The sequence below is a fragment of the Pseudomyrmex gracilis genome, unplaced genomic scaffold, assembly GCF_002006095.1.
Source record: "Pseudomyrmex gracilis isolate BER0280 unplaced genomic scaffold, ASM200609v1 scaffold_54, whole genome shotgun sequence".
In the NCBI taxonomy this organism is placed as follows: domain Eukaryota; kingdom Metazoa; phylum Arthropoda; class Insecta; order Hymenoptera; family Formicidae; genus Pseudomyrmex; species Pseudomyrmex gracilis.
This window is the reverse complement of record NW_018020638.1, coordinates 1-24,735: the sequence shown is the minus strand read 5'-3', so window position 1 is coordinate 24,735 and position 24,735 is coordinate 1. Positions and strand designations below refer to the sequence as shown.

The window sequence follows — 24,735 nt, the reverse complement described above, 5'->3', positions numbered from 1 at the left end:
TTTTTTTTTTTTTTTTTTTTTTTTTTTTTTTTTTTTATTAACGATCTATTATACGCTTTGTATTCTATATATATAGATATTATATATCTCTGTTTATTTATCGTAATACCTCTGTAATTATATTGTTTTCTCGAGCTGACGTTATATTTAAGATGAAATCTTCATCCCGCCCTTCGATAAAAAAAAACAAAGCTTGCTATGTCTCATCGTGAGAGATGAGCATTTTACACTTGTTATTTGCTTTAGTGCATTCGATAGTGTATCGCGAGAAAAGAAAAAAAAACAAAAACAAAGACTAGCTGTGATTAATCCAGTTGTGTTAAACACCTTGGTTAAATCATACATGTACTTTTAAATTCACATCAAACGATGTCAACATTACACTGCACCGAATGGCTTTTGCACTAATATCACGATTGTGAAATTTACCGAGAAGTTTATGTTTTATTTATATATATGTTATATCTCTCTTTTATATATTATGTATTGTAATATACTCTATGGAGAAAATCTTGTCCTCGTGCGCTTATTTACACCGATCGAGCCAAAATAAAACAAAGAAACTTTATGTGTCATCTTACCTTGTGCGATTTTCATCCTGAAACAATTAAGAAACGGGTACCTTATTAAAGCCTGCCGTAAGCAATCGAATATCTTGATTCAACGGTTCAACTTGTTCTTGAACGGCGATCATTTTGATGATTAAATGATGTATAAAAAATAATGTTAAAGATTCAATCTAAAACTATAATTAGAGAAAACTGTTGAACTATTGAACTCGCGCGATGTAGAATTGGTGTACGAATTTAAAACTGAGTTACATTTGTACGTTTATATTTGTGAAGATGTCGCTCCGTAGTTTCTATATCCACTGTTGTGGCGCTGAGAGCAGTAGCCGAGAGCAGAGAGAAGAATGAGAGCGGCCAGTTCCATGAGAGTTTTTACGATCGCTTTTCCGTCCCGTAAGCTAGCGCATGTCCACACATTTGTAGCGAAACTTTGATGATATATTTTAATTCTATTGCTTATTAGATATAAGACAAAGGTAGAAAATGATGCTCGTGTGGTATGTACACGAATTGTGTTTCTGAACATGGCCCTAGAGAGCCTTTCAGGGATACGTTCCAAAATCCTACCTTGGTTACTAAAACGCTATATTTTGCGTCACGTGTACTATAGTTTTCGGTTACCGAGGTAAGATTTTGGAACGTACCCCAGGGAGAGACTCGTAAACTCGTGATGTCACAGTCGCTTCTGATTGGACGGAGGAAAAAGTTGTCCATTGAACTGTAGAGTTTCTCAGGGAGACACTCACTTCTGATTGGAAAAAAGCTGCCCACTGACGTTATGAGTGGGCAGCTTTTTTGCGACTTTCTTCCTGAGACTTGAGAAGCTTCTAGTCGTATTTAGACTCGGCCCTGAAAACAACTAACCTAATAAATCTACGCAAAAAAACATCGAAAGTTGCACACATTACTGCTTGAGTACAAAATTATTAATAAGTTATTAATTTTTTATATCAAGTGGAGAAAAAAATGTCAGACAATAAAGAAAAAGATGAAGAGAAACCTGTGGTGGCGAAAACAGCTGTAGATCTGCAGAGATTGAAACTTATGAAATTAATGAAGAATGTAGTAGGTTATCTGTACTTTTTCTGTCTTTAAGTTAACGTTGACAGATTTCGTTTTTTGTTGATGAAATCAAACTCTAATTCTGTAATTTATTTGTATAGGACAAACCAATTATTTTACCAGAACGTCCGAAGGCCAAGAATACACCTTCTGTACCAGAATTTGTTCGCAATGTTATGGGTAGTAGTGCCGGAGCAGGTAGCGGAGAGTTTCATGTGTATAGACATTTACGCAGAAAGGAATATGCACGGCAAAAATTTATTCAAGAAAAAGCACGCAAGGTAACTTATTATATGTAAAAATCATGTGATACATCTATATTGCATAATTATTAGATTTTTCCTGTATTTACAACTTTCTTTCTTGATTGTTTAATATAAATCATAGGAGCTTTTGGATGATGAGTATCATCAAAAGTTAGAAGAAAATAGAAGATTGGCAGAAGAAATAACTGCAAAAAAACGTGCTAAGAGACTGAAAAAGAAGCAGGTGCGTAAAAATAAGAAACGTATAAAAACTACCAAAGAAAATAGTATTAAGATGGAAGAAAACTATAGTGAAGAAGACAGTTCAGATGAGAATGAAGAAACTAATATTGATGAAGATAGTAAAATAAATAAAGAAAATAATGAAGATACTCAAGATAATTCAAAAAATATGTCTATAAGTAAAACGAAGACTGAAGTGGAAAAAGAATTGGCATCAGAGGAAACTCAAGAAAATACAACAAAAGATGAGATATTAAATAAAGATAATAAGTGTGAAAATGACACATAACAATATGCAAATATTGTAATTTGTTAAATTTGTATGTATGTATATAATCAAGTTATTCATAATTTAAGAATTACAATTTCATTACATTACATAATTTATTACTTATTTCATATATTATTGTAATATTTTATATATATAATGTGTATATTTTACATATGTAATAGTCAATCCAAATGTTATACATTAGGTAACATCTAGGAATGTTATCAAGATAATCCCTTTGTTAATAAAACAAAAATTAAAAAACTTGAGTAAAACAATAAAACTTGATACTATCTAAACAATAAAAATAAAATATTGAAATCACGGTTATAATACACAAAACACATCTGACTTGTATATTATTTTATTTCACAATGTTTATTTAAATAAAAAGTTGCACAATGTACATACAGAAAACAATTTAATTTTTCATTAAGTCAGTTTTTATACATATAATTTTATTTCTTTGTAGGTGTAAGAACATTATCTAAATTATCATAGCGATTAGTTTTCTCAAATATATTTGCTAAAGATTGAGCGATGTGTTGTTCATTGGCACATTGTGCATTTTTTACATATTGGTCCAATTGAGTTTTTGCTTTGATTAAATCTCCTAATTTCTCTGGCAATACAGTTTCCTATAATGGCATATATTAAATGCATAAGAACGTATTGTATTTATATTTGTACACATATGGAACTGTATGATGTAACTATACCTGAAATTGTTTCATGAAAATTGAGAGTTCTTCTATATGATCACCAATTTCAATCCAAAGACTCTGTAGTTCAGATTTTTTTGTAAGAGCAGCAATGCGACTAAGAGTAAGGCACAACTAAAACAAAGAAAAATATATCGAGGCATATGAGTAATAAAATACAAAAATATAATAAGACATTTGTTATGAGGAGACTTACTTGTTGAACCAGTGCGTCTCGATGCGGATATTCGACATAGCTTGGAACATGTTGAGCATTTTCGAAAGCTAAGACAATACTCTTCCACAACATTACAGTATACTTGCCGTAGCAATTGCACGAATACAATGCCCATGCTGCGTTGGTACGCACTTTAAAATTAGGACTATCACATATCAAAGTGGAAAGCACTGGAAATACTTGATCCTATAAACAAGATTGTATGCAATTTTACATTTTTACAACATAAACTCATTGATTACTGTGGTTTCATGTACATACTTTCCAGGAAGGAGGCAATATTGCATCCGGATTGTGACTCAAAACCAATCCTAAAGCTCGGCAAGCATTCCACCGTACCTAACATTAATTTAAAAATTATTTATATCAAAGCAACATCAACTTATGTTTATATTATTAGAATAAATTCTACTAAAACTTTAATTAATAAATACTTTAATTAAAACATGTGCGGATACACGTGACCAGTGTATTAAAGATTATTAGATAAACTTACTTTCATATCATTTCCTAAAACAGCGCATTTAATAAGCGCATCTAATCCTGAAGTCGTATCAGGCAATACATGTTTCGATGGACATAAATATAAAATGCCACCAATTGCTCTAACGGCATTGCACTTTACTTTATCATTATCTTTCGCAGCCTTGACACTTACATAATATAACTTGGGTAATAATACGTCTAAAGATAGTGGCTCTATCTCTTCATGCTGTCTGAAAAAAATTGTATACATATACAATTGAAAAACAAGATAACGAAGATTTATTATTAATGAACAAAAAACAAGTATGAGCAACGGACTTGTGTCTAGAAAGACAATCGCATAAATTTGCCAATGCCCAAGCGCTTTTCACACGAACGCCAAGATTTTTGTCATCAAAAGCTACGCAAACTATATCAGCTAGATCCATGAGAAAGCCGGTATCGTCTTCTAACGCTGGTAAAGTTACTAGCATTCCTAACGCACGTAAGCCAGCCGCTCTCACGGCACTTTCTTCGTCCCGAACCGCTCCAAATAGTATTGTAATTATTAATATAGTTTTTTGTCTCTGTTAAAAGTAAATAAACATTTCGTATACTGTTAATTTTATAATAAATATGTCAGAACTATTTTATTTTGTAAATGAAAAAAAGATTTGAATAAATTACATGTACTCTTTGATTTTTCTTACCGATAATTGTGAGAATACATTTCCACTTATGCTACCTAGACAATCGCAAGCAGCTTCGCGCAATATAGTTTGCGATACTTGTGCGAGCAATATCATAGGTTCAAGTATGATATTCCAAAACAATGTGCCCTCGCTGTGATAAGTATCGGTATTTTCAAGACAAATACCGGATATAATTTCTAAAACTCGACATGTATGTAATACTACTTGTTCTTCCATTTCCTCCAGAACCGAGATTAATGTTGTAGTCACTTTTTCCAAATGAGGAAATACGAGACTTCTTGTGTTAAATGCCAGTCGTCCCAAGAGTTTTAAGGACTGAAGTCGCACAGGTGTACTAATAATCTGAAAAAATCACAAACATTAACTGTTTGTTTCTCTGCTTAGTAAGTGGTTTTTCAATTTTATATACAAGTCACTTAACATACCTTGCTAGATATATTTTCTAAGCAAACGCGAACCAGAAAACAAAAATTTTCATCTTTTGAAACTTTCTCATCAATCGTATTAGAACTCTCTACTGAATGATTGATATCTTCGATATCTACTTCTTCTTCCTCTGTCTCGACATTGCTAACGGAACCGGTATCAGATTGTAATTTCTCTGATTCGATAGTATCTATTGATTTCGCTAAAATTTTTGATATCTCTTGAGTTAAAGGATCGCCGGAAGCAAGTGCTTCGAAAATAGACAATGCAGCAACTCTTATGGCTGGATCTGTAAAAAAAATTTAGCTGTAATGGCTATAAGAAAGTTCATTGTTTTCAATATTAAAGAACTTTTTTTTTTACCAGAACTAAAGTACGATACATGCCTTTGTGAAATATGTGTAATCTACAATTCCTAACTATCTTGGTGGCCAAACCTGGCTTCAGTCGATCGTATGGTGTACCTTGTACAAGAGCTGCCATACATTTCAAAGCATGTGTTAACACAGCTACATTTTTCTCAGAAAGCAGAATCAACGATAATGCAAAATGCAATTCCTTGATCATTAAACACACTGTGCCAAAAAATGTGATAAAAGAAGTTTGATTGGTTTCTTCTGCATGTATTAGAAATGGTCTGGCGCCTGTTAGCAAATCAGTTAATGTGCTCAGAACATTTTGTCTGACTTTAGACACAGATTCCACCAATATGCTTCTTGCTAATACTCGTGCATCATTTCGTGAACCAGTAGCTACAATTTGTGGCCAATATCCAAAAATGTCTCTGCTTTGAGTAATTTCTACGAGAGTTTGTAATAAACGTATAGCTCCCAATCTTACTTTGGAATCCATATGAACAGAATTAGTAATTTCTGTGTCCGATGTATCTGAATCACTGGAATATTTGGGAATCCCAGTAATCCAGTCTGATTCTGAAAGAACATTGCTTCCTACATCAGATCCAGCCTTTCTGTTAGATGTTTTCTTTGGTTTTGCTTTGTGATTTTTAAGATTTTTGCATTTTGGAACTGTATAAGTGCGTTCTGGAAGATTCATTGCAGCTGGAAGTAGTACTTGCGGCTTCACAGCTAAATAACCTTTAATACCATGAAATAAAAACACCTGTACTACTCCTAATATTTCTCCGATAAAATCAGAAGAAGTGGAAATTGTTTTTTTCAACATTATACAATGCAAAATGTGCAAGCACAGATATATGACCTATAAATTACATAACTCAATAATACAATACAAAATTGTGTGTGTATTATACAGAATATAAATTAAATTACATACCTTACTGTAATAAAGCTTATTATCATCCTGATATGACAATTGTGATGCAATCTTGAAAATTATATCCTTTATTAAATGTAAAGATTCACATGATAGATAATTCTCAATACTTTTGTTTGTTACAAATTCTTCTAAACATTCTAGTGCGTGAAAATTGATTCCAGACCATGGGTTACATAGTGGATCTAAATGTTTCATTAATATACCCTTATCTTTGAGTAATAGACGTACATACTGAAACAGAAAGCAATGTTTTCTCATATGAATATGTATATATATATAATAAAACAAATTAGTTTAATAATTTATTAGATGATTATATATGCAACTAATAAGTAAACAGTATATTAACCTGGTTAATGTCATCAAATTGTACAAAATGTAAGAAACTTTTTATGGCAATTAACACATCATCTTGTGCTGCTGGTTCAGAAAACTCTAATGCTTCTAAAATCCATCGTTTACAAGTTGCCAGTGTCCGACCATGGAGCTGAATGTTATTTTGAGTTAGACAACGTAGGAATTGACAAGTATTTTGAACTAAAGATGTTTCTGTAGGTGAGACAATTCCACAAAGTTGATTTACTAACAATAACACCGCCTACAAATTTAATTTTAGTTATATATGGAGTCTTAATCATTAAATATATAAATATTGCTCTTTTTTTTTACTTACATCATTATTTACAATATTGAGGTATCTGTAATCTAATTTATTAAGATCTTTTAGAGATGCATTAATTTGTTTTTTATCATTAAACTTTGTACTAGTTAGTGATAGCAATCTTTCAATTATTGAAGAAAACTGGTCTGTAGTATCACCAACTGTGCTGATTGTGTGTAACGAGGCCATTGTACAGATAAAATATATGTATATATAAGATTTATATGTGTATAAACATTTTTATTGGTTATTTAACCAGCTTCTATTAAAATTTTTGATGTAGAAATAGTATTTAATTCGGTTACACGGCGTAATTTCACTATATAGAGTTCGATAACAATATATTAATTCAATGCGTTTCTGCAGAGTACACGGATTTAAAATGTAAAAACCATAAATAAAATTTCAACAATAATTAATACAATTTATGAACACATGTCTTACACTCACACACGCACACACATACATCACCGCCAACATGCGCCAAGCAGATTTTAGTCAAAGACACATTAAAGCCCGTATCACACTACGAATTGGAATGAAGATTGGATTCGAATTTAATTTCACCAATCAAAACAAAGAAAACTAATATCAAGTTTAGTGAATTTTATTACGATTGGTTAATCAAACTAAGATTGTTTTGAGTTCATTTTGAGATAAACTTTTAAAAAATAATTTTAAAGATAAAACGAGGCGTTTTTAAGTTGTCTTTTAGAAACATGTATTGTTTGGGTTAAGACAATTTTAAATATAAGATTGGATTACAAATACCGGCAAATAGATCAGTATCTATAGACAAGAGTGAATGTCACTATATATCTGTGATTTTTGTGGCAATGCATTGAGTGATCCTGTTTTAGAAATGTGATGTAAAATCACCACAGTACTCTCTATGCATATAACCATTCCATTTAATTTAGCAGAATAATTTACAGTTAAAAATACAAAATATGCATATGATATTTGTAGCGGTGCGTTGTTTTTTATGTGCATAGTTTAGTTTAATCGGAAATTATATAGACAGTTGTAAATACAAAAAGATTCGCAAAATTCAAATTTGCCTCTCTGTGTTTAAATCTCCCGACGGTAATGTCACTTCCTCTCGATCTTACTACGTGATACATTTTCGGAACCGTGTCGGTCTGTTGTGTCTGTCATCAAGCACGTTGACAAGTAACCTCGCGAATCTCTGTCGAATTGAAAAATCGGTCTTTTAAACGAGTGCTTTTGTCGAGTTGCGACCGTCATCGGCGATCGGTTAGCCGCGTAACAGGAAGTGACGCGCGTCGTCGCTCACGGCACACAGAGCACAGCAGCGTCCGCAAGATCCAAGATGTCCGCGGTCTCACGATAGAACGCGTACCTTTTTGCGGAAGAGAGATCTGCGGGGCAACTCTTCGCGCGGACGATTCGCAGCCGAAACGCTTCCTCGTGGAGTCGTGAGATCGTTATCGCGCGCACGTATCCGAAGCGGAGTGTGCGACGCGAGTGCGCGACGATCCTCGTCGCGAGCGGTGTCGAGAGAGAAAAGGAAACAGAGAAAGAGAGGGAGCGGGGTGAACGAGCGTCAACTCTGGCGCTCCGTACTCCCGTATGATCGTTAATGTTTGCTAGGCTGTTGAACGTGACGCGAAACATAAGCAATCTTTGCGGGTGAGACACCTTGCTTCGTTCTGGATCGCATCGCCGCGCGTCGGATTCGCGCCGTGAATCACGTCATTATCCTTGTAAATGAATCGTGAGAACCGCGCGGTATTCCGCAAAGGGGCTGAGTGTTTTCGCCGTCGAACGGGTTGTTCACCTGAACCTCGATGGCGAAATGACGACGCCGTACCGCAGTTTTTTTTTTTTTTTTTTTATTATTACGAGGAACGCGCGTTAACCGTCTTCCCTTCTCCTCGTAGAGGAGATCTCACGGCTATTGCTGGATAAGCAAATAGTCACGAACGTGACTGCAGCAAGCAGAATGTATTGTTTCGAAGTATATCTTGTAAGATCGTGAAGGCGCGAGTTGTGCTTTAATGCAAACAGAACAGATTTTGTGAAAAAATCTGATGTGATCGAGTGCTTAATGCGTTGTCGACAATACGCTTCGTTGTGTGATATCCGCTCGTGGCGATGTCTTCGTAATTATTTTCTTTATAATCGTTAACATGTGTTTCGTACCTCAATTTTTACTCAAGATTTGTGAAAAACTGTAGAAATTTACATAAACTTGTATAAATGTTTTGAAACGTTTTGAAATATGTTTGACTTTCTATGTAGATTGTAATGGTGTGGTGATAACTGCCATGTCATGATATGTTTGATAATTATTAATTAATGATATGCACACCATCTAAATGATTAAGTAGTTTTGGTTAGGTGCATTTTGTCTTTACAACGCAAATATTAAAGGAAAGCTGTGTGGATTGTGAAACATTTTCTAAATTTCTGTTTGTAGGTTTCTAGGACAAGTGCAGTAGATATGAATTGTAACATAAGTTAAGATGTCAAGTGATAGTGATTGCAATTATTCTATACGTCATCATACTCATAAACGCAAGAAAATCATCAAAAGTGATACTGAGAGTAGTAATGAATCTGTTGTTCTGCAAAAAAATTCTCAAAGAAAGAGAAAGATATATGTATGTATATGATACAATTGTTAAGTCAAAATACATTTATATGTTTTAAAACTTGTCAATAAAGTTAAATCTTTTTATTTGATGGAAATATCAACTATATTTTTATTTACACACAGACAAATGTACACACAATAATTGAAAAATTTATGTAAAATAGTGACAACAAATATATGTTAATATGTATTATATGTAATCAAAGCTTTTAAATATATAAGTAAATTTAGTTGTGTAACACATAACAGTATATAAAATGCTTTGTTATTTTAGAGAATTGTCAGTGAAGAAGAAAGCAGCAGTGATGAGAGTGACATACCTAATCCTGTGAATAGACGAAGAAACTATGTGAGTAATTATTGGAAGTCTGTAGCTTTACAGAAATGTCCAAGTTTATTAATAACTAATATATCTTTACTAATATTAAATTACAGAGAGTTATTAGTGAGGATGAATCATCTAATTATGATATTAGTTCATCAGAGGAGAGCACACATTCAGAATCACTCCAGATTAGTTAGTATATACATATATATTATGTTGCTAAACTTTGAAAAATTATGTGATTTAATATATTTGAAAAAATTATTCAAATATTATACACACATTGCTTATTCCCATCGTACTATATAGTATTTAATGTCATGTTACAGACAGCAGCACCTCATCTGAATGGCAAAGTGATTGGAGTTCTAATGAACTGAGTGATAACAACTACAATAAACCTGAAACAAAGGAGCTCGACAAGCCAGGTCCTTCTTTACCAGCCAGTATCAATAGTAATTCCGATAGTGATGAACAGTCAGAAAAATGTCCCATATGTTTACTGCCATTTAAAAAACAAGAAGTTGGTACTCCATCCAGTTGTGAACATAGCTTCTGTTTAGAATGTTTATTAGAATGGAGTAAAAATATTAATACTTGTCCCGTGGATCGTCAACCTTTTACATTGATCCAGGTTAAAAACCATATTAAAGGCAAGGTAATTGCTCTCGCATCATTTACACTATGTTGTTTTGTTTTTAACTAATGTTGTTTTGCTTCTAACAATTTATTTTCTAGCATTGCATATTCATCTTGAAATATAAATGTGAATAAAGAGTGCTGAGTTTCAAGTGAATTTGTGCATATCGTTCTTATTTTTTTTTTATTTAGATCAAAAGACAGATACCAGTAAATGTTGTGCCGCGAGTCGAGTATCAAGATGACTTAACATTTTGCGAAATATGCAGTGAAAGTAATAGGGAAGATCGAATGTTATTGTGTGACTATTGCGATCGTGGTTACCATATGGAATGTTTAACACCACCGCTGACTGAAGTTCCTATAGAAGAGTGGTATTGCCCAGAATGCACATCATATGGAAGAAGGGTGAGAACTCATGCTAATATTTAGCTCGTGAATTCTTTATACAAAATATACACTTACATTTTTTAATAAACAAAACATAATAAAAAGAACAAAATTATAATAAATGTAGAGACAAAAATGTTTTTACAGATTATTTGGAAAATGTATTCCTAGTAGTAAATTCTAGCTCATGAAATGTAAAGCTTTCATATATAGCCAAATTCTTATGCATAAAATAATCTGTAATATATGTGTGCTAGAATGTGTTTGCGTCTTTACAAACTATAAAAAAAATAACGAAGATATGTTATTTCTCTTTTTTTATATTTCCAGTTTGTAACGCAGTTTATATCTGGAGGAAGCATACGAAGTCGACGTTCTACTGAAAATCGTGTTCTTCAATTTGGAACAAGCATATTCAGCATGTATCCATATGTCATACGTTCAACGTTAAACCGCAATCGCGCTCGCGCTCGATCGAACATTCCCGTGCAGTCTATCGATCCGAATTTGCCGTCTACCTCGTCTGGCCCCGATGGGAATGGTGAGAATAGTCGGAGTCGCTCTCTGGAGCCAAGTTCGGAAGGTAATACCTCATCCACGCGCTCGAAAAGAAAAACCAAACGACAATCCAAAACTAAAGCGACAAAGAAAAAAAAGAAGAAGTTAACAAAGAAAAGTTCCGAAAGATGTCCCGAAAGTGTTCTTCGCGAAGTTCGAATCAGAGAACTCAACGATAACGGCGAAGAGGAAGAGACGGTGGCTTATGTCAAAGTTGTGTCGTCCACATCGAGGAGGAAGTGTAAGAAAAGAAAGAGAACGCGCAAGGTATATCGCTAATTTCTTCTCAGATATTATATCTTAACACATAATTCATGCTCGTCGTGGGAATTGCCAGATACGTATTTAAAGTCTGAATATATCTTTTTATTGACAGACAAGACAAATGTCTAAAATTATGTATTAAAGTTTCATTGATATTCTTTTATAATAATTACGAAAATAATTATTATACATATATATAATCGTTTAATGTATGATCTGGCAAAACCATCATGTCTCATCCTTAAGCGTTTATCATACTGGACTTCCGATTACTGCTGTATTACTGCCCTACATTTATGCCACTTTCGTAACACGATCCAAATAAATTAGACTTTTCAATTGTATCATTGTTCTTGATTTGTACGAATAAAACAATTTTTTCACTAGATGCACTTGGGTTTTTCTTAATTTTGCTTAAATAACTTCATCTTACATCATATATATAAATCGTAGATACTCTATAGTATTATCAATATTATGATCAATAGCTATATAGTTAGACTACAGTTGAAATCAAAATTAGTTTCTGTAATTGACTCAAAATTACTAAATAATTCAGTAGATCAAAATTAATTTATCAATAAATCATTCATCGACTGGTCACGTAATATCACATAATCAGTTATTTTTCTAATAACGTGAATTTCATAACTGAGTTCTACTTCTATTGATGACATTTTGATGTGCTATAATTCTGGTTTGGAAAACAAAGATTATATTATAAAATAAAATGGAAATATATTATTACAACATTTTCAAATATTATATACTCTAAAGTATGCACAAGAAGTATTTCACAAAGAAATGCAATTATTCAGATCGTAAATCAGCCAAATCTTGAAGAACAATGGACTTGCAAATCAATAATGAACTTTTACCTTTATTCCAAAATATAAGTAACTTATATACGAAAACTTGTATTCTTTATAATCTATTACTTGCTTATTTTATTATATTAACTTTCAATAACTTAAGTTTTATTTATAAAATATCAAACTTGAATATTAGAACTAACATCTTTTCTTCACGTTGCTGTCACAATCCTTTATTGCCTGTATATGGTTTGAATAACACACATATTGTACCGTAAGTTATATATAAGGTGTTGCTAAGAGAGAGAGAAAGCATATAATAAATATACTATTTCTCTAGAGGAGAAAACGAGGTGCACGTGGCAAAGCATCCTTGCTGACTAGAATACGATCAGTAAAATCAAGATTAGCTTCTGTAATAGGCTTGGATAAGCCTACTATGCCTGTGAGAAGTAACAACAGCTCTGTTTCTGAGAGACAAACTTTGAGAAACTCCAGATACAACGCCGGTATACCTCAAGTCAGTATCTTCGGCGGTGAACTGGGATTAGATTATAGTCCATCCGGGTAAGCAAGTAATTCTCTATATGTGCGTTATCTTTAAAATAATTCCTTATACATTTGTTGGAAGAAATTATCGATGACATAATTATTCGTGTTGTGTTGTAATGTTTGTAATTTTTTGTACTCCAAAATATAATTCTAAACTATTTTGGAAAGACTTGAAAAGAATATTGTTTTTAATATAGAGATTACAGTGAGAAATGCATTTTGTTCGTTTAGATCCACAACAGAGGATGAGGATGCTATTGGAAACGGTCCAATGATAAATGTACGACAACGACGTTCGGTCATACCGTCTATCAGACGTCGTGCCGTTCTCAAAGCTATCGCCAGTCCAATTGAGGGAACGGAACCGATGACGGACCTACTGAGTAGTATAATGAGTAGTCAAGAGTTGTGGCACTCATCCGAAAAAAAGAACGTGATTGTAAAGACCGACGGCACACTAGTAGTGGTGAGCAATCCTGATAAGGAGAACAAGCATAGTATCAACAACAACGAAAGTCCGAAGAAGGAGAAGGAGAAGAAGTGCAAAAAGGAAGCAATACTGAAGGAAGCAGACACGCCGTTAGATTTGTCTAATGTCAATCCCAACGATATTACGCAGGCACCGATGTACAATAATCCGTGCGGCGGTGGAGGTGGAGGCGGTGGCGGCTCTAATCGCGGTAATTTTCGGGGTGGTTACAATCGCGACAACGGCCGCCAATGTGGACAGAATTACGGCGGCGGCCGGGACTCGTTGCCACCTAGTGGCGGCAGACATAGCTACGGCAGCGGAACCGGCGGCGGCGGTCCGCGGGACAACTTCGGGAATCGCGACTTTGGTCGACCACCGTTTTTTAATCCCAACTTCGAGCACTGCGGCGGACCACCCATGTTTGGCACCCACGGGCCACCGCCGCCTTTCCGCAACCGTAATCCGCAGCATTTTCGCAACGAGCGACCACGTTTTCCACCGCCGCACGTCGAACGTCCGTTTAACTATCCAGACGGCAGCGGTTTCGAACCGAGACCGCCTGTGTTCCATATGGATCGATTTCCTAGACCACCTAGGCCACCTCCGTTAATCCCGCCACATCCTGGTGGTCCACCTGTCGTGCTGACGAATGCGCCGAATTCCGTTAACCCACCGATGCATGTACACAACAACCTACCTCCGCCCAATATGTCCGAAGATGTGACGCAAAATTATCAACCGTCCGTCGCCGAGCAAAATGATCACATCGCAACGGACCCTATAATTCCAATGGATCCTATACTTCCGATAGATCCTATAATTCCGATGGATCCTATTGCAACGGAGCCAATTACCGGACGGCAGGATAACGAAGATATTTATTGTGATCTCGATTCTTCGACTAAGCCTGACTGCGATATGCAGAGGAAGGAGCACAGTGGCTCGATGATACTTCTGCCGCCGCCAGAGCCGCCATCTGGTTTGCTGAACTTTGACGAGAACTCCAAAAGTGACAAGGATAATGAAAGCGAGCACGAGCTGGTAATTGACGACAGTCACAAAGAGGAAACATCAAGGGACTTGCCGAGTGGCGACAAATACGATCCGTTTGCTGCCGACAGTGACAGCAACGATGAAGTCGCCATCGCTTTGCAGAAGAAGATGGCTATAGAAAAAGCGGAAGTATCTCAGAACAGCGTGGATAGTTGTGATATACCTATGCCGGACTCGTCACCGGTACTTTCACCAAGTTATCCACTTTCGATGTCTATGGCTGGTACGACAGCGAACAGGAATCTGCCGCAAGAGACACTTCGATTGACCGCATATGACGAAGACGACGACGACAACGATTCGCAATCCGACTGTCCAAACTTCTCCATTTACTCGTCGCAAACCATGGACGTAGCTAGACATACGGAACAGGAATTGTCGCAGCAATTGGGACCGCTTCAACCACCGCCGTTACCGCCCAGCATACCTGACGATGACGATATTATTGTGGGAGACGTTCAAGCTTGCGATATGCCAGACGCAACTCCTGAACCAGCTGATCCTTATCTCGAGGCATTACAGAAAGAACGGAAAATCTTAAGTAAAATACCACCTAAGAAGATCTCACACGATTCGCAGCGCGGCAAGATTACTTTTAAGATCGGCAACAAGCTGAAGCTTAATAATCGGTTCAGCGGTCTGGATGATCAGAAGAAAGTGACGATATCGCCATTTGAGCAACAAGAGCGAGATAACGACAAAAATGTTGGTTCGTCAAAGCCAGTGACAGAGTCTCCCACAATAGAACCATCGACGTTAAACCAATCAAAGATGGAATCCGTCAAAGAGGACGAGAAGAACGCATCAACTGAATCTGCAGTGTCAAGCGTCAAGGATAAAGAATCGCCCAAATTTTCAAGTCGACGTGAAAGCAAAGATGACTCGGAGAGCTCAGATGAGGAAGCTATGAAAACAGACAAGAACCTGGAAAATGTTGATGTGTCGCCTAATAAGAAAGAAGACGAAGATGAAGACGAAGACGAAGACGAAGACGAAGACGAAGACGAAGACGAAGAAGAGTTATCGCAAACGGAAATGACAAATGTGGCCGACAAAGATCTCACGGCGGAAAGCGTAGAGATATTGTCTGTTCTTCCATCATCTCCGAAAAAGTCGGACAACATCGAGAGCACAAACATGGAGTGCGATTCGGAAGGTGGCGACGCAGCAAAAATCGTGTCGAGTCGTTCAAGCTGCGAACTGCAAAGTGTGACAAATGCGCACGACGACTCGCACGAGCGAGAATGGAGCAGCGACGAATATGAACGTGCGGTGAGCAATGAGTCCGCTGAAAAAACAGATCGAGGCGACAAAGCGTCGAGCGACAACGAAGATCGAACCTCGCCGGATCAGCGAAATGAGAAGACGAGCTCGAATGTCTCGGTGGCGGATGACGAAGTAGAACAATTTCTATTAGAGAAAGACAAGATAGATCAACAGCCGTCCGTATCGGCTACTTGTGGTGATTACAACTGGGAGTCAGACGGCGCTTACACGCCCTGCAAGGACGAGCTGCCTTTAAAAAACGTGAAGCAAGCGGACCGACGCCCGGCATCTTACGAAATTGGCTTGGAACCGATCACACCGACGAAGGATAGAACAAACGACGGCTTGGACGATTGCAGGACACCGTTAGGCTATGCCGGACTAGGTACAGAAGCTATATCTGAGACTGACGAGACGATAAACTTCGACGAGGAGTCAACTGCTCAGTTTTCGTCACGCAAAAAGAAGGAGACAGAAGATGGCGAAATAGTAGATTCAAGAAATGCAAACTCAAAGGAAAAGTCAAAGGAGGAAAATGACGGAAAGAAGAAAAAGAAAAAAGACAAGAAAGAGAAGAGCAAGGAGAGCACGGAGAAGAATAAGGAAAACATCTCTTCGGACAATCTGGTCTCCTGGAAGAAGCTCACTAAGAATATGAAGGAAAGACAGTATCGGGAAAAGGATAAAAGAAAGTCCAAGTCGAAGGAAAAAGAAAAAGAAAAGGACAAAGACAAGGATAAGGACAAGGATAAGTCTTCAAAGAAAAAAATAAAAGAGATGAGCAAGAAGAAAGAGAAGAGAAAAGATCTGCCGCGATACAATGTGAGAAAACTTGTAGCTGAAAAGCCTAGGCCTACGAAAGACGAGTTTGGTAGGGATATCGTATCGCGAACCATGTCAAGAAGTCGTTCGTTGAACAAGGCCCCATCCGGTTCAAGAGATCGACGAAGTCGATCGTTCTCAAAAGGACGATCCAGAAGCAGATCCCGTTTGCGGATGTCCTGGTCGAGGGAATCGAGATCGTATCGATCTGTCTCGCGCAGAAGATCATCGTCTCGCGCTAGACACAAATCTTCCCGGAAAGGATCGTCGCACAGAGGATCTTTGTCAAGACGGCACTCGATCTCTCGAAAACGATCGCGATCGCCGTCGCGAAAGCGACGATCACTGTCGCCCAGACGAAGATCTAGACGATCGCTATCGAGAACACGCGACAAGCGAAAAGACAAGTCGAAGAAGTACAAATCACGTAGTCGCTCGAGGAAATCGAAGAGGTCACGCAGCAAGTCGCCGAAATCGTCTAAGTCGCGCGAGAAAAAGCACAAGAGAAAAGCGCGCAGCCGCTCGAGGTCGAAAGACAGATCAGTCTCGATAGATCGGGATCGCAATCGTAACTGGGATCAGATAAACGAGAAAAGTGTGGAACGTGAACAGCAATTTACGCGTGAGAGAGAACAGGAGCGTTCTTGGAGTGCGTGGACGCCGTCCTGGTCGCGGTCAGAAACACCGCCACACATCCAACAGGAGCAGTTGGCTTCTCGTAACTGGTCACCTCCGCCTGTTTTGGATAGCGTGTCGCCAAAGAATCTGACTGTTATCTTGACGAACAAGGAAGCGATAAAGAAGAAGAAGAAGGAACGCCGGAAAGAAAGCAGAAAATCCAAGGACACGGAAAAACGACGAAAGAGCAAACGTAACAGGACTCCGCCGCCGTCAAAGGAAGTTTTTGCTAGTGGTGATAATATCCTGGTCAGTGTTTGTTTCAACAAAGACAACGAGACGACAAATCCGACGTCCGCAACAGAATTGCCGACCATTCCGTTGATGCCTCCGATTAAACGACGACAAAGGGACTCCGATCAGAAGGACGCGTCTCCGGCGAAACGAGCGAAGAAGGAAAAGTTGAAAGACAAACGGTCAAAGTCGCCGAAGCTGAAAAAAGATAAGAAAAAGAAGTCCAAGGCGGCGGAGATAGCGGCAACGAAGAAACCTGTGGCTGTGATTGATTTAGACCAATCGCCATTCCGCGAACAAACACCATCGCCGCGTGACATTATTGTTCTGAGCGACGACGATGACAAGCAAGTGCAGGAAACGCTCGCCGCGTCGCCCGAGCCGTGTCCACCGTCGTCGCAGGCGTCGCCGCCGCATGAACAATTCGTCTCGCAAGGCCCGAAGACACCGCCAGAGCCGGCGCAAATCAAGTTCTCTATAAACAAACAGCCCAGCAATCTCAGACCGTCTTTGATAAACCCGCTAATGGAAGAAGAGGAAGAGGAGGAAGAGGAGGAGGAGGAGGAGGAAGAAGAAGAGGAAGAAGAAATGATGGACGAGCGAGCGGAAGAAGAGCTTGAGATGCGAGCGCAGGAAGAATTGGAACTGCGCTTGAAAATCGGTCCCAACACACCACCGGAACCGCCTCCACCGACCTCGCCGGATGCATATGATCCTTTCGATCCGACTAAGTCCCGATCACCGACGCCGGATGCGAGTCAAGAAGTTACATCGAGCGACGAGCGCGATCGAACTCAGCGATCGAGTTCACCGAGAAAACACGATATTACGACGGATGAGCCGTTACCATTGGACGAGCCCAGCAACCAACAGCAAGATCAGCCTATTGTACAAGAAAAACCGGCGGAAAAGCCAAAGATAATCTCGATGGTGACTATTAAAAGACCATCACCACAGAGAGACGTCACCGCGTCGCCCATACCAGAGAATCAGACCGATGTACCACAGTCGTATAGCAGTCCGCCTCAGCAGAATCCGTCGAGCATACAATCGGCTGCTCCATTCACCACTGTCAACCCTGTGCTTGCGACAGTAGCGGCCGCCGTGCAGAGAAGCTTCAACAGCAGCACACCTAACACGACGCAGAAAACAGTATTGCAGGTATATTTAGCTCTCATCAAAATATGAAGCTTAAAGTGATGATTTTGCAAAATGAAATCTCTGCTCTAAATATTTTATAATTTTAGTTTAAAAAATCTAATATTCTTTTTTTGCAGTCTAATCGCATTTCGCCGAGTAATCAGATGAAACCTCGCACGACTGACAGACCACAGCTTCCTAATGTATTCGCAAATTCTGCCAAATCATCTACCACAGCGCGGTCTTCCAAACCCACTCAAACTAAGAACAGTTCGACGATAGGTCAAAACGGTAGCGATACTGTCATAGAGGCAACGAATGACAACGTAGTCGACATGTCGTCGCCTTATTCGCCAGGATCAACTCTGAGCGACGGTCTATTCGACCCGCCTAGTCCCACCAACTTCAATAGCTCACCTGTTGTAAACGCACCAGCGCCTGCAGCTGCCAAAACCACGCCGAAAGTTAACAAGGGCGGGGAAAAGAAAGATGCGTTTGACGCCCTGTTTAGTGGAATAGTGCAGCCTATTAACAAGCCTGTGACCAAGAACAGGAGCAAAAAGGCTCCTAAGGAAAAGACGAAGAAGCGTACGTACTTAAGTTATCTTTTAATTGAAACAATGAAAAAAGTCGAAATCTTTGTTTTTTCTCTTTTATAATAAACAATCATTTATTAACATATTTTACAGCTCTCAATTCTAAAGTAGGCGTACGTATGGATGAAAATCAGCTCCAGATCCTAGACGATCTTCCTAGTTCCGCAGTGGAAATGCAAGTTAAGGACAAGGCATGTTATAGGATTTACGTGGCGCTCTATTGTCAAGCAATATCCTAACAATAACATAACTGTTTTACTTGTTTACAGTTCCTTAAAAAACTAAACCGACAAGAAAGAGTTGTGGAGGAGGTGAAGTTAGTTCTCAAACCTCATTACACCAAAAAGCATGTTACAAAAGAGGAATATAAAGATATCATGCGCAAAGCTGTACCTAAGGTGAATATCCAATCTGTCAGAGATCTCATTGTAATTCGAAATAATATTTCGAATCTCTATTAAAAAAAATACTCCCTCTGATATCACGCACAAATAACTACACGATCGCAATAATGTTACAGATATGCCACAACAAAACGGGCGAAATTAATCCTAAGAAGATAGCGTTGTTAATAGAAGCCTATGTGAGAAAGTGTAGAAACAACAAAAAGAAAACAACGACGGCAACAACGGCGACTTCCAAGAAATCTACGTAAGTGAAGTATAAATACAATTTTATATTCTATGACTCTTTTATAAATAATAATAAAAAAAAAAAACTATGAATCTTCAACCATTAATATAAAATATCATATGTGTATAATCCGACCGCACAATTAACATAGTACTTTTGTTTTTGTGTGTGTACAACTGCATTTGATCAAACTTGCAGAAAGCCTCTATGGAGTTGATTACGTATTGGCAATCAGTGTAGGACAGTAGAAATTTCTTCGACTTCCGATGCCTCTTCTTAGATCGGGCGTGTGAAATATTTTCTATCATTTCGGTGGTAAGTGAATCGGTAGCATATGTACATACGCATGTGATAGTGTATGTACGTTATATATGCTGCCGCCAATGAACAAACATATATTGTGTGTACATACATATTTCGTTGTAAACGTAATATTTTTATTTATCTAAATATAAAATTGTTCGCATGTGTTTACGAAAGAGTCGTAAGTGATATATTGATATTATTCGTAAACGCACACGAGGTCTGATGTCAGCTTAAAACGACGTTCAATTCAGCGAATGTTTAAGTAACACAATAACTATGTAAACCTTCCCTCTACAAGAAAATAGAGGCGGAACAAGCATATACGGTTTCCTACGTAGGAAGAACGAAAAAAAAAAAAAAAAAGATGATTAGTCAATTTTATTAATATATTGTTAATTTTTACCATATAATCGATATGCATTCTTTTTTACGAATTGTATGTAATGGGTGTTTCATTATTTTACCCGGAAAAGTGTAATCTTAACTGATATATATCTCTCACGTGAGACCTCGTATATTAAAAAGATTTAAATGATGTTTAAACATTCGCGCGCGATTCATAAAAAAGCGCTTGACGATGTACAGCTTCTGTCCGAGATACATGACCGTTTATATTGCGATGATCAAAAAAAAAAAAGAAATAACTTTTTTGTTAAGTTAAAAAAAATTAAAATATTGTACGATAAAAAAAAGTCATACGACGCGTAGACTGCCTTGTAAAGTAGAAAAAAAGCTGATAACACAAAAGAACCAACCCAAATCGAAGCACTATCCCAAGTCGTGATTTGCGAAGGAGGAAACAAACCGCCATATTTTCTCAGCAATTATGTTGATGCAAACAAAACGTACTATCGTTATGTAGCTTATTGTTACATAAAAGCGACGATGGCCTACCAGTCTCTTTTTCATAAAGTTCAATTCCGCAAAAAAAAAAAAAAAAAAAAAATACGTGGCAATTCTCGTTCTCGCATTCTCTTGTAATAACAAAAACCGAATGATGACATGATAAATGTGTTACGAATTTTCTAATATGTAAATAAACTATGTATAAAACTAATAGAACGTACGCGAAGATAAGCCACAATATAGTTTACGTTTCAACATGCGTTCGTCCTTATCTCGTATCTGTATGTCCAGTACCATTAGAAGAAGAAACATTTTTGTATTACGTTAAGGTGGTTTTTTGTTTTTGTTTTTGATGCGCCTATACCCCCTCCCCCCCCCCGCGAAATATTCAAAACTGTATTCACATCTCGCGCCGAATCCGATCAAAGATCGATTACAATTGCATGTGTAACATGTTTTATGTAATTTATAATCATATAATATCACCAGATGAAAACAAGATAATCAGTTGTGTTATATAAAGAAGATACACACGAGATGTGATCTTACGTAAACATATATGTAAGAAATTTAATTTTCACTGTGACTTTTAAACAAACTGTTACTGGATGATCTACGATGTGTAGCATGTGTCCGATATGTTGAAATATAATCTATCGTATACTAGTTGCAATATAAAATTTCGTTGTATATTTTACAATCAAACTATTCATACCATACAAAGCGTATCATGCAGATAGATTTTATACGTCACGCGTGTTGTAGTAGAGAATACAAACTGTATGTGTACACACACACACACACACACACACACGACATACACATTGGCTAATGGATTTGAAACAAAATTACATGACAATTCGTACTATGTGTATTTGTTCAGTAAAAAACAATATTGGATCCAACATGTTGAAACAGCTCATTACTTCTCGTGCGCAACTCTCTTTTGTACTAAATAGGTACTGTACATAAAGAAAAGAAAATAAAGAGTTTAATATTACTGAACTTACATATTTGTGTGTGTTTAATTCCCGCAGATAAATAAAATGTACACTTGAAATGTGATTATAAATATTATTATTTATATAATTGTTATATAAATGAAACTGTTATATGTTAATTTCAAACAAAAAACTCTAGTCCTCCCAGCTGTGAGTAATACTCCGTAAATCTGTTTCAACAGAGATAAAAATAGAGTTTTTTAAAACAGATACAGACCACGTCAGCTAAAATTCTCTTTTGTTCGAAGATTGTTCGAATCTACGTAGGTTCTGATTCTTTGACTAAACGAGTTTTTTAATTACTGTATTCACAATGAAATTTCACGATCAAATCTCTAGTGAAACTTTCGGAATCGAATATGTAATCAGTATACAATTCCCTTTCCATCCTTTTTTTGCACACAATTTCAATTACACATTTAATCAAAAGTAATAATTCATACTAAAAATTTTTTACATTAACATTAATGAGAAACATGATTCTATATATTTTTAAATACTTGATTATACGCGAGTGACTCGAATCGTTTTTAATGTCTTTGTGTTTGAAGTTCCGATATTTGCATATCACGTATGTCTCAAGTCCACATATTAAGACAGTGAGTATTTAAAAAACGGAATCTCATTACATAGCTGCGTGTACATTTTTATGAGAACTTCTGTGAGTATTGTGAACAATTTATTACTTATGTTTTTCTATTCGCTGGAAGATAAGATCGAATTTTTGTTGCAATTTCACTACGACAAAAGTAAAAATTTGTTCAGCAAAATTATTTATTTTTTCCACGCTCTCGTTTTTTTACGCGCTTAATACGTGCGCAGTATATTTATTAAAAACTAAGTGAAGTTCTACGTGTGTGTAAATTTGCGAGCAAAAAAATTAAAAACAAAAAAAAAGATGTTTCCGCCCGGGATCGAACCGGGGACCTTCCGCGTGTTAGGCGGATGTGATAACCACTACACCACGGAAACACCACGATGAAGGGTTGCTAGCAAACGAATTTTATGAGAAATATTATTTCTGATTTATTTGAAATCTAGCACAAATAGCATATCTATTATGTGTTATCTAATTGCCCCTGTTGACGCAAGAACGCAGAAAAAAATATTATCGCTTGGAATATATATCTGCACAAGTTGCAAATTATATACGTACTACATATGTAACATCGTAACACATGAATTCTTATTTAATATATTTCGTTATATTCTCTATTTGAACCAATATTTTGCAGACGATAAATTACGCACAATCGTTTTCATGATAAGAATAATAAGGATTATTGTGTACAAACAATCAATCATAATAATTTTGTCAATCAGCTGTTCCATATCTTCAGTGTTTATCATTAATTAAACGCAAGGAAAACTTGCTTCTGTATCGTGAAATCATATCACGATTGCGTGCTTTCCTTCAAAACACATACTACATTATGCGTGAATCATTTCGTATAATCTCCTGATAAACTTCACAATGACATTGAATCGGAACGAACAGACTGTACTATCTTCACAATTTTTTATCGTCAATTGCCGATGACACTTATTTTGCGTGTAATAATAAATGGAAATTTTCAAAATTTTGAAGAGATAAACTTAGCACGCAGTTTCTATTTGTTGGATTTTCTTTAAAAAAAAAGGATTTTGTGTTGAGTTTCTTTGTGCTTTTCAGAGAACGCGCAGGAAATATACCTTTCCCATACTCTGTTAAAAGATTTAAAAAAAATAATAATAAAGATTTCACTGCGACAGGCAGCGATTTCCGAATTTGCAACAAACACACACGAAACGTTGCAACAACGTTGATTAATAAAAAAAACCACCCGCAGCGGTCCGGTGAATACGGCCCTGCACAGTTTATTAGTGTGGTTCACGCGTGTGTACATACACGCGCATCGCGACAATGGTGTGACGAATCATGTGACTTACCGAACGTTACCGAGTGGTACCGAATCAACACCGACCACACCGTGGCTTCTCTCCGTCGTCGGATGATTTTCTTCGAGGAATCGGCTGCGATTCACCGTTGACCGTCGATAGTGCTCGGTTGTTTTTCGAGATAGTCTATTATCTGTAAAGTCAAAGTTGCTTTTGTGTCGTAGATTCTCCACGCAAATTGATTGCACGCGGATCTAAGCGCTCGTCGAGCGTTTTAGTGCGTCGTCACGACTATTTTTCGGACCCATCAAGAGAGTTATTGGCAAAAACATGAAGGAGATACTAATCGCGCTCTGCGCGATTTTAGCTGGTGAGTTGCTCATGATGAAGGTCGACGTCTTGTTTATTACGAGTTCGAGAAAGGTTTCTTTGTTCGTCGGACAATGATTTCCCAGCGTGACATCCCTTGAATTATTCGCCAAACATTTATCGCGGACAATCTCCGTTTAATGCGCACTTTATCCTGGGATGTTTTTGTTTGCCACTTGACAGCGCTCTCGCGTCTTCTATACATATGTTTTGATATTATAAGCACTTGGATATTTCTAGATTCGGCTATGGAAGGAGTGTTTATCTTCGACCGTGTCACATATGGCAGTTTATGACTCTTTGCATTCCTCTTCTCAGTCTTACATTTTTTTTTTTTTTTTTTTTTTTTTTTTATGAGTATCTTGCTTTCGTGTCACCATACATTCTT

General features: G+C 37.0%; 3 protein-coding genes and 1 non-coding gene across 6 annotated transcripts; 2 read left to right on the top strand and 2 right to left on the bottom strand.

Moving 5' to 3' along the window:
* The first annotated feature begins 1,372 nt into the window (after nucleotides 1-1,372).
* LOC109853759 (PRKR-interacting protein 1 homolog) lies at nucleotides 1,373-2,482 on the top strand. Its single transcript, XM_020426154.1, has 3 exons — nucleotides 1,373-1,634; nucleotides 1,733-1,912; nucleotides 2,019-2,482. The coding sequence occupies exons 1-3, from the start codon at nucleotides 1,536-1,538 to the stop codon at nucleotides 2,406-2,408; spliced, it is 669 nt and encodes a 222-aa protein (XP_020281743.1). The 5' UTR covers nucleotides 1,373-1,535; the 3' UTR covers nucleotides 2,409-2,482.
* A 310-nt stretch (nucleotides 2,483-2,792) lies between these two features.
* LOC109853773 (HEAT repeat-containing protein 6) lies at nucleotides 2,793-7,445 on the bottom strand. Of its 2 annotated transcripts, XM_020426172.1 has the most exons (12): nucleotides 6,906-7,445; nucleotides 6,582-6,830; nucleotides 6,230-6,463; nucleotides 5,320-6,154; nucleotides 4,933-5,222; nucleotides 4,505-4,849; nucleotides 4,134-4,381; nucleotides 3,826-4,045; nucleotides 3,591-3,668; nucleotides 3,309-3,515; nucleotides 3,110-3,226; nucleotides 2,793-3,028 (listed from the first exon to the last, which is right to left on the bottom strand). In XM_020426172.1, exons 1-12 carry the CDS (start codon nucleotides 7,080-7,082, stop codon nucleotides 2,849-2,851), a joined length of 3,180 nt encoding a protein of 1,059 aa, XP_020281761.1. In that variant the 5' UTR covers nucleotides 7,083-7,445; the 3' UTR covers nucleotides 2,793-2,848. The 2 variants fall into 2 exon arrangements, with proteins under 2 accessions (XP_020281761.1, XP_020281763.1); XM_020426174.1 differs by lacking the exons at nucleotides 6,582-6,830; nucleotides 6,906-7,445 and having other exon boundaries at nucleotides 5,320-6,030; nucleotides 6,230-6,318.
* Nucleotides 7,446-8,458: 1,013 nt separating this feature from the next.
* On the top strand, nucleotides 8,459-21,199 carry LOC109853741. Of its 2 annotated transcripts, none has more exons than XM_020426119.1 (14): nucleotides 8,459-8,546; nucleotides 9,337-9,520; nucleotides 9,788-9,862; nucleotides 9,949-10,030; nucleotides 10,168-10,496; nucleotides 10,670-10,885; nucleotides 11,198-11,692; nucleotides 12,842-13,068; nucleotides 13,285-18,739; nucleotides 18,856-19,306; nucleotides 19,408-19,493; nucleotides 19,584-19,712; nucleotides 19,835-19,965; nucleotides 20,146-21,199. In XM_020426119.1, exons 2-14 carry the CDS (start codon nucleotides 9,383-9,385, stop codon nucleotides 20,162-20,164), a joined length of 7,833 nt encoding a protein of 2,610 aa, XP_020281708.1. In that variant the 5' UTR covers nucleotides 8,459-8,546; nucleotides 9,337-9,382; the 3' UTR covers nucleotides 20,165-21,199. The 2 variants fall into 2 exon arrangements, with proteins under 2 accessions (XP_020281708.1, XP_020281707.1); XM_020426118.1 differs by having other exon boundaries at nucleotides 19,408-19,505.
* A 1,800-nt stretch (nucleotides 21,200-22,999) lies between these two features.
* Trnav-aac lies at nucleotides 23,000-23,072 on the bottom strand. Its single transcript has one exon. It is a non-coding gene; the product is annotated as a tRNA-Val (tRNA).
* Between the last annotated feature and the right edge of the window lie 1,663 nt (nucleotides 23,073-24,735).